General features: G+C 41.8%; 1 protein-coding gene across 1 annotated transcript; it reads left to right on the forward strand.

The window, feature by feature from the left end:
• The first annotated feature begins 1,601 nt into the window (after positions 1-1,601).
• On the forward strand, positions 1,602-3,638 carry LOC119360198. The gene has a single exon (XM_037625946.1). The coding sequence runs from the start codon at positions 1,602-1,604 to the stop codon at positions 3,636-3,638; it is 2,037 nt and encodes a 678-aa protein (XP_037481843.1).
• Positions 3,639-9,909: the final 6,271 nt, after the last annotated feature.

Consider the following 9,909-nt stretch of genomic DNA (forward strand, 5'->3'; position numbering starts at 1 on the left):
TTTCATCATTAGTAAAAACAAAACACCAACTACATTCTAACTACTCCCTCCGTCACGGTTTAGAAGACGCGCTTGGAAATTCTTTGGGACCTAGGTGGTTATCTATTGGTTGTGAGATGGGCTAAAAAATAACATTCACACTACGCATGCATACAAAAATAGTAAATCGAAGTACTAATTAGCTACTAGAAATAAATGCAATGCGCCTTAAACCTTATCTATTATGGAAACGCACGTAAATTTAATTGTGCCTTCTAAACTGTGACGGAGGGAGTAATAAGAACTAAAACCTAGGTATCATTGGCTATATGGACCAAAACGGTAGAGGGCCCGGCTGGACTTGATGGCCGGTTGTCAAAGGTATCCAGTGGTGGGCCACAAAGCTTAGCCTTGAATTAGTCATGTTGTCGTGGATACGATGGTGGTTTCCACCATCACCATTCTAGCAAGTGGCGTTGCCATGATCTTCCGTTGCACGTATGTTAGCGAGTTCCTAACGTAGATGACCTGTGAGTTGCAAGTTAGCGAGTCAATTAGTGTACTCCCTCTGTAACAAAATATATGATCATTTTGTTTTCACATACAATTGTTAAAACGTCTTACATTTTGTTACAGAACACTCGTTTAGCTAGCCGCCTCAGTTGTGGACGTATCCTCTAAAACACTATGCTCACTCATTTTAAAGAGCCCACATTCAATTGAGATCTCCAATTGAGATTGGATCACCCATTTTGACCGGGTCAACAATTTCTGAAACCCATCGCATTCAATTCTTTTATACTATATAATATGCTTTCTAATTTTGAAGGCCTCACAATTAATTGAGATCTTCAATATATAATTGGTTCAGCCCAATTTTGGCCAGGTGAACAATTTCTCAAGGGCCCTCCAATTCAATCCTTTTAATTTCCTGTGTTCCAATTTTGAAACTCTTTCATTCAATTTTAGATTTAGTTTACGATTTTCACTGGGCCAATAATTTTTTAAATCAATCACCAGCAACCGGCCTACAAAAACCTATCAATCCCGTGCACCCTTCCATCACTTAGAGAAAATAAGCGCCACCATGTGATATTGTACAACCAATATAGTACATGCAACCACCGACGCGCGGAAATTTCCCCACATAAATATATGTTGGCTATCGGATATCACAAAACCACACCACAAAAGGCTCATAAAATCATAACATTATAAATAAATATAATCACACTTCATGATCTCCCCCACACTCCAAACTAAATATTCCATCAGTTTCAAAATATAAGGGGTATTAGTTTTTTGAAAGTAAAATTTCATTAATGGTGACAAAGTTCAGAGCAAAAAATATCGACATCTACAAAACAAAGCAAAAAAAAGGTATGCAAATCCGTTTCATGATGAATCTAATCATACCGAATTGATATTACGAATCTTGATATATTTCTCTATAAATTTGATCAAACTTAAAAGGTTTGACTTTTCAAAAAAGTAATACATCTTATATTTTGAAACAGTGAGTACTTGTTTTTAAGAAATCTAACAACACTAATGACGCAGCAAAGTGCGCCTAACCCTTCTAGTATTTTGTGAAACAGGATTGCTGCACGGACGCCGGAACAATGGCTGGAGGTCCGCTGGACCTGTGGAATGACTGGTCAATTCAGATCCTAGTGCTCCTCAGCCTCACGCTTCAGGTCATCCTCTTCCTCTTCGCCGGGATCCGCCGGCGTGAAGCCAATCCGTTGCTGAACCTCCTGCTCTGGCTGACGTACCAGCTGGCCGACTCCACCGCCATGTTTGCCCTTGGCCATCTGTCCCTCAGCGACGCTCCTGGTGATCACCAGCTCGCAGCATTTTGGGTGCCGTTCCTCATGCTGCACCTAGGTGGCCCAGACAACATCACCGCCTATGCCCTCCAGGATAACCAGCTCTGGCTGCGCCACCTCCAGATGCTGGTTGTACAGGTCCTTGGGGCCACATATGTCCTCTACAGACAGATTACTATCAATGGACCCTTTGTCCTATTGGCCATCATTCTGATGTTCACTCTCGGGGCTGTCAAGTATGCAGAGCGGACATGGGCGCTGAGGTGCGGCAACATCGATAGACTCCGTAGCTCTCTCGAGAAGGAACCACGTTCCAACCATTATCAGTTCCACGCTCGCACTCCGGACCAAGAGTTCAGGAAGGGGGCAGCTGACAAGGAAGAATTATATGTGCGTCATGCGCACTCCCTGTTCCTGATATGCAAGCATGCCATGGTTGATTCTTGGATCGAAAAGGATCCAGATAACCATGATGCTAATAAGCTTATGGCCCTTAAACAAGAGGGTTATGAGGTCATGTGGGCGATGATGGAGCTGGAGCTCTCCTTGATGTATGACATCCTGTACACCAAGGCAGCCGTGGTCCATACTTGGCATGGCTACTGCATCCGTCTTGCCTCACCGCTCGTCACCGCCGTCTCATTCCTGCTATTTCATTTCAGCGGCAAAGACGGCAATCACAGCAGCCTTGACGTTGTGGTTACCTACACTTTGCTTTGTGGGGCTTTCTTGCTTGAGACCATATCGGTGTTGGCTGCCCTAGGATCCACCTGGACATACGCCTTCCTGTGCGCCACACAGTGGAATTGGCTCCAATGCGCTGCTCTTTTTACGGGGAGGTGGGATCGGCTACGCCGGTTTGTCAACACCATGACAACAAGACACGGTGGTGCTCGGGCAAGGAGGTGGTCAGCCAAGATGGGCCAATACAACATTCTGCACCGGTGCGCCCGGCGCGACACAGCTTGGAGTCCTCTCCTTGGCAGGCTGGCTAACACGGTGGGAGAGGAACTGAAGGAGTGGTGGGATAGGAAGCATTACTCCGGATCTATTGAGATTTATGATGATCTGAGGCAGAGGATGTTTGACTACATACGGCAGTTGAAGGGCGCGGTAAACTCACAGGGTGTGCTCAGGAAGAGCTGGGGTCAAGAGACGTTAGAGAACTTGGGTTTGTATGATTATTTCCAAAACCAGCTTGGAGTTGAGCTTCAAGAGGGCATCATTATCTGGCACATCGGCACCGATATTTTCCTCGCCAAAAGTAGTGGAGCCAAGGCCGTTGGTGCAAAGATGCAGGTGAAGGCCATCAGGGCGCTGTCAAACTACATGATGTTCCTCCTCGTTGAGCGCCCCTACATGCTACCAGGCCTTGCTCAGGCCAGGTTGTATGAGAGAACCTGCAAGAATTTGGTAGACATATGGAACAAAAAAAAGCGCGAAAGACGCGCCCGTTCAAACAGGCTTAAGGAATTATTCCGCCTGCGTGATGATCCCAATTCATCTCAGCCGACGCAAAGCGATGTCTTTGCTATCATCCTCTATGACGTCGAGAAGCCAGACTACAGCATGGCTGTTCCTCGCCTCCAGTATGCAAATAGGCTTGCTAAAAAGCTACTCGGCAAAGAAGAGGAACGCAACATTGACGTGCTGAAGCTGGTTTGTGACGTGTGGATGGATTTTCTAGTCTACGCTGCCAACAGATGCAGCAGAGAGTCACATGCCAAGAAGCTCAGCAGTGGTGGTGAGCTCACAACTATCTTGTGGCTTATGACGGGCTACCTTCACAACCACCTCCTCATGAATAGATCAGATCAAGTGGATGGGTGAACCATGCATGCACGTGTGAAGATAGTGATTTCTGTATGTATGTATGTTAAATTATGTGTTGAAATATGGGATATCTTGAAATATGTATTCCAATGAAATTGTCACATGGGTCCGATGTATGTCGATGGAACCTACATGGGAATGAAAGTTCTCAGTGGAGTCTATGTATAGAGCGTTAATCCAATTTGATGTTCAAGTTGATAATAACAAGAAGATTTGGAAGATTAAGATACCTCTTAAGAATAAAATCTTTACATGCTATCTTCGTTGCGGAGTCATTTTTATTAAAGATAACCTTATTACTACCTCCGTTTCAGTTTACAAGTCCTACGCGTATACCTAGGTTATCAATTTGATCACCTTAATATAAACTATATAACACAAAAATTATATCTTTTGAAAATAGAACATCTAAAGTTTATATTGGTATACTTTTTGTAATATATAACACTACAAGAAATCAGTTAATACATGACGGAACCAAACCGTCATGGCTGGGCACAAAACCATCATGGATTGCCACGCATGACGGATTCAAAATCCGTCATGTATATCGCGTCATAATTTGACCATCATGTGCTCCATGACGGAGCTACCAATACCGTCATGGATCCATGACGGCTCTTGACCGTCATATATGGCACTTAACTGACGCGCTAACAACGGCATTAACACGCATGCCACGTCATCATCCGACATGGCAGCCAACATGAATCCAACATGGCGGCCCATCTAGTAATCAACCCATAGACGATTTCGGTCCACTGTTTTCGGCTTCGGCCCATGTGATCATCAGCCCAGTTAAAATCTCAGCCCGCTGAAGTTGTAGCCCAATTCGAATTATGGCCCACTCATTTCCATTAGTTGCAACTTTAGCCCACCAATTATAGTCTAGACCATACCTATTATTTTGTGCCTGTTAACATTTCAAGCACATACTTTTTTAAAAGTTTTTTGCTCACATCATTAAGTTAAAAAAATCACACAAACATAAATTACAACCAATAGGAAACAGAAAAATGAAACCCACTAAAAAATTACATAAATGCAAGTTCAGCCAAGTCATGCTCGTTGATATTTATTTATTTATTGAGAAAATGAAAGCAGAGTACAACATCATGACGCTGAACTTATTAGGCTAGGATCCACAAGATCCAGTACCACCATCGTCTTCCATTTGCTAAAAATAATAAAATAAGCCATCATTTTTCCACCACGGAAGAACGCCTATGAGGGGATCTCGCCGCATATGGTGCCCCTAGATTCTGGCTCCTCAAACACGCATGGGAGGGGATCACGAGCACGCCGCCGCCTCGGTGCCCATCGCCATCTAAGCTCGCGTCCGCTCCGCCCTGCACTTTGGACGCGTGGCCGTGGAGGGGCGGTCACGAGCCCGTCGGCGCCCCAGTACCCATTGTCGGGCGACCTCGAGCACGCCCGTCGCATATTCTGCTGCGCCAGACCCATCCAAATATGCGAGCCCGTCGCCGTTCCCGCTCGCGGCCTGCAGCGACTCGGGCACAGACCACACCAACGGTACTAGAGCCAGGTCGGGCTTTGGGGGCGTCACTGCTTATATGGACGAGGCAGTCGTCGAGGCGGCAAGCGCCTTGCAGCGACACGGGCATCGGTCGCAGCTGAACGGGAAGCCATCCTGCTGGTGCCATAGGCCCCGTCCGCCAACGCTCGGGAAGTGGAGGCCGTCGCACCATTTGGTCGTGCGTCGGCCACGGCGCTGCTCCCCGTCGACCGGTCGATGCAGACCCCTCGGCGGCCCAGCACGATACACGCAAAGGATTCGATGGCGGCATGGGCGTCGTAGACTCGTGGGGGCTGTTGTTGCGTTCGGTGAGGGGATAGTGGAAGGGAGATGCTGGGAGAAAGAAGATGTGGATTAGGGAAAGGAGGAAGGAAGGCGCTGCGAGGATAGGATCTGGAAGGATCGACGGATATGTCTCGTGGGTGGAGAAGAAACACAGGAGATGGGAACCAGTGTACCACCGTTGGATTGGAGAGGATCTGACGGCTGTGACCGGCGATCCGCGTGAGGTTAGAGTGAACCAATCAGATGCCACTGTTTTCTTCACGCAGGATACATGCATACTCACTCAGCTAGGAACCTAATGGGCTCTTGTTGACTCTCGGCCCAGCAGTGAGCAAGGCAGTCCAGATTTTGAACTTTTTTTCCTGTTTCACAAATAACTAAGTAAAGCACCGTTCTAAAACAATTTACAAAAAAAATTACCATATTACCCCAGCACACCTTCTAAATCTACATACTACATATATTTTATTTTTAAAGTTTCAATATTTTTCAAAGTGGTTTAACATATTGTTATCATTTCATTGGAGTCTCAATAAACTTTGAATTTGTTTAATACTTGTTATAGTTTAAATGAATTTGTGTCTCCTTATTGATTAAGTTAATTTGAGCTACAAGTAAATGAAATAAGGTTAACATAAAATCACAAACCAATAATTAGGAACATATGTGTTGTTCTTTCTCATAGCTTAAAATAGTTGAAACATCTCCCCTGTCATAACTTAAAATTATGTTGGGGATAATTCAAACTTCTATTGGCAACCAATCAAGAAAAATAAAAAAAAATATCTAAATGTGGTAATATATTGAAAGCTATATTTCCAATCACAACATCTTTTCGAAACAAATTTTACAAAAAAATATATTGAAGGCCTTATGATTTATGTTAGCTCGTAACCTAAAAATAGATGAAAAGATCACATGATAGTTAGGGATAATTCAATCTTTACCTAATGAACCACAAGTTTTTTTGAAGTTGAGAAGCACTAAATATAACATTTATTATACGTATAGTATATTAAAAAGTGTTGTTTAGTTCTCTATCCAAAATAGGTTGAACAATGTTATCCAATCATTAGAATAACCAAAGAACACTTTTCAAAAATATTTTGAGTTTTTACACATATTGTTTTGAGTGAACATCAATCAATTATGTTTTTTCTAGATTTAAAGTATACCATTATAACTGGTAAATATTTTCATATATTAGTCATATTTTTAGTGAATAAATATTTAATGTATGGATCTTACTTAATGAATAAATAGTTTCAACTCACTGGTGACCTAGCAATTGTCAACGATGTGCAGTGGTAGGAAGCACTTGCTAGAAATTTAGCAATTTTTGTGTATACTGCTTGTGTGTTGTTACGCGAGAGTGGAAGGTACTAAATGTACTAAGTTCTCTGAAAATAATTAATTCAAGGCTAGTGGATGAAGCACATGTCTTTTCTCCTTCAAACATGGCTCGTTCCCTCTCGAAACATAGATTCTTCTTTGGAGATGGCCCGGTTTCTAAGCAGCATACGTCATAGCTTCTGCAAAACCTTATCAAATGTTTACCACAACCTTTAGGTGTCATATGAGGGCACCAGGCCAAAATTTCATGTTTTCTAGACTTCCTTTGCATTTTCAGAATTAAAAACAAAATAACCAAACTCTATGTCTGGGTCAAGTCTAGGCAACCTCAGGTTTTGAACCCCTTTTCTTTTCTTTACTAGTAATTTGTCCGTGCTTTGCACGTTAGATTATTATGTGTCATCACAATGCTAGTAAATCATGTAAATTAAAAGTAAGATATTATACGCTATAATAAAATTATCATGTTGGGAACTTGTGGAATGTTTTTTACAATTCGTATCGAATCACGGTAGCACAACAAATTTCTGTATGAAGAATTCTTTTAAAAAATAGACTTTTATTCCAAAAGAAATGTTATTGACGTGTTTGTGAAATATTTTAGCTTTTTCAAATTCAAACTTGAAAATACAGATACAGTTAATTTGATGTTAATTTTCACCTTTTCAAACCGTAAACTTTAAATAACTTAACATCCTATGAAGAATAAATAAATTAAATCTATCTAAATTTTCTATAGGCTGTTTGCATATTTTCTAAAGGTAGTATTGCCATGCGTACAATTTTTTCAACAGCGTACTAATTCTTTTTAGAATAATAAAAAATGCTTTCATGCATGCATTCAACAGTATTTTTCTTGCGGGAGCATTCAACAGTATTCATGCGAGGGCACCATGCCAAGTTATATTTTTTTCAAAATTGGTTTGCATTTTGTAGAATTAAAAAAATTCTATAAACTCCATATTCAAGGTCGAGTCTGTCACCCTCATGTGTGTAACTCCTTTTATTTTCTTGGATAAGACGCAAATATAGACTCAGTAAGAACAGGTAGGGCTTTTCAAACCAAATTGGCCAACTTTTTCATGCACTTGCAATTCAAAAATGAATTGTATTCATTAAATGCCACGAAATGCATGAAATGACTTAAATATGGCAAACAAACCTCGAAAAATCTCAAATTTTGACATGGATCATACAACGGTGTATATTAAGTGTACGAAACATTTTAAGGTCAACATATGATGCAATGGTCGCTTTACCTTCACAACCGACCTCTTCCTTCTCGTAACATAGATTCTTCCTCAAAGTGGCCAATTTCTAAGCAGTAGATGCCACCACTGTTGTGAAACTTTCTCAAATTTTTACCAGAGCCTCTAAGTATCATACGAGGGCACCATGCCAAGTTTCATATTTTTCAGACTTCGTTTTGATGTAGTGTGGAGACCCTAAGTGGAGATCTATCACGAATTGGAAGGTGATCCACGAAAAACGCGAAGAACACAAAGAACAAGAGGGGAAATCACAAGAGAAACACTCAAGAACAAGTCCGGGGGCACCGAGGGGGTTTGGTCACCCTGGGGTTGATGGTGAGGGCACCCGGGGTGTCCAGAGAGCCTCTGGTGCTTCGTGTCTTGGAGCTCTTCCTTCTCCCTTCTTGGTTGCTTGTGACTCCCTCCTAGCTTCCTATGGTCATCTCCTTAGTACCTACAAATGCACAATGTTTCTCTTTGAGGTAGAACCTAATTCTCATGTGAATCCCAATGAAGATCGAAGAGGAAAGAGTTAACCTCGGTTTCGATGGCATGTGTGCGAGCTCTTGTCATTGGTCCCCCCCGAGGTGCTTGATGAGTTGTAGTAGAGTCCACGGGGATGATGGAGGGATGCTCCGCATCTCGTTTTCATTTTACAAAATAAAAAGATTGCCGACGTGTTTACAAAATGTTCGTCAAGCATTAGATTTTTTTGGCAAAGTGTATTTAAAAAAATGTTCAACATATTTTTAGAAAATGTTCAACGTGCATTCAAATATTATTGTGTAAATTTATTCTTAGATATTTACAACCATCTTTAACAGTTTCAATACATTTCTAAAATTTATTATTATTACACAATTATCAATGTGTTTTTAGAAATTGGTCAACGTGTTCTTAGAAAATGTTCAACGTGCATTAAAAGATTAGTGTGTAAGGAATTGGTACAAAATAAAAAATAGAATAGAGATTTAGAATACACAATAATTATACAATAAAAATTATTGAAACTTTATATATAGGGAACATAAATTTAAAAATAAAAAGGGGAAATTAAACATGAAACTTTCACAAAATAAAAAAGAAATCCAGTAGAAAACCACCCGGTTCATGTACAGGGCCGCCCAAATATATGTCAGGCGAGCAATAGAGAGAATTTGTCTGTATAGGAGAAAGTAGTACTAAGTGTACAAAATTCGTAAAATTTCACTTGATAAACCATAGCTTAGCTAGCATCATGGGCAAGTTTTTTTTCAGTTGAGCACCGCGGGTAAGTGATTACCTCATTTTAGAGGTGAGTGTTCGAACCTGGAGTCTCACTTTTAACTAGCGACACAAGGCCCAACTAAAAAAACTAGCCATTTAAGGCTGAACTTCTATAGTACTTTAACAGACAAAAGGTGTAATAGGTGACACATCTCCTGCTGTAGCTCAGTGGCAAGGACTGCTGTCTGCTGTCCCCGCTCGTGAGGTCGTGCGTTCGAGTGCCTCCCCGTGCCGGTCGCATGACGACCGTCAGTTTGTCCGAGCCAGTACACGGCAGCATAGTTAAAAAAAATCATGGGCTGGGCCAACCCTATCATGCCACGTCTGTAACTATAAATCATGACGGTTTTAACACCTCTACTTACTACCTAAAAAAAGCTTAAGGATCCGTCCCACCTCTTCGTCCGCACCATCCTTCGATTTGTTTTTTTTTTGGCCGTTGTCAACTTTACCATGGTTTTCTACCCCACGATCCAATCACATTTATGTTGTCCCAAAAAATCGGGGTATAGATTCTCCTTCCCAGTACAGAGCAACCGATTCTCACGCGTGTTCTCCTTCCCATGCCGCCGCCATC

This window comes from Triticum dicoccoides, chromosome 2B, assembly GCF_002162155.2.
Source record: "Triticum dicoccoides isolate Atlit2015 ecotype Zavitan chromosome 2B, WEW_v2.0, whole genome shotgun sequence".
In the NCBI taxonomy this organism is placed as follows: Eukaryota; Viridiplantae; Streptophyta; class Magnoliopsida; order Poales; family Poaceae; genus Triticum; species Triticum dicoccoides.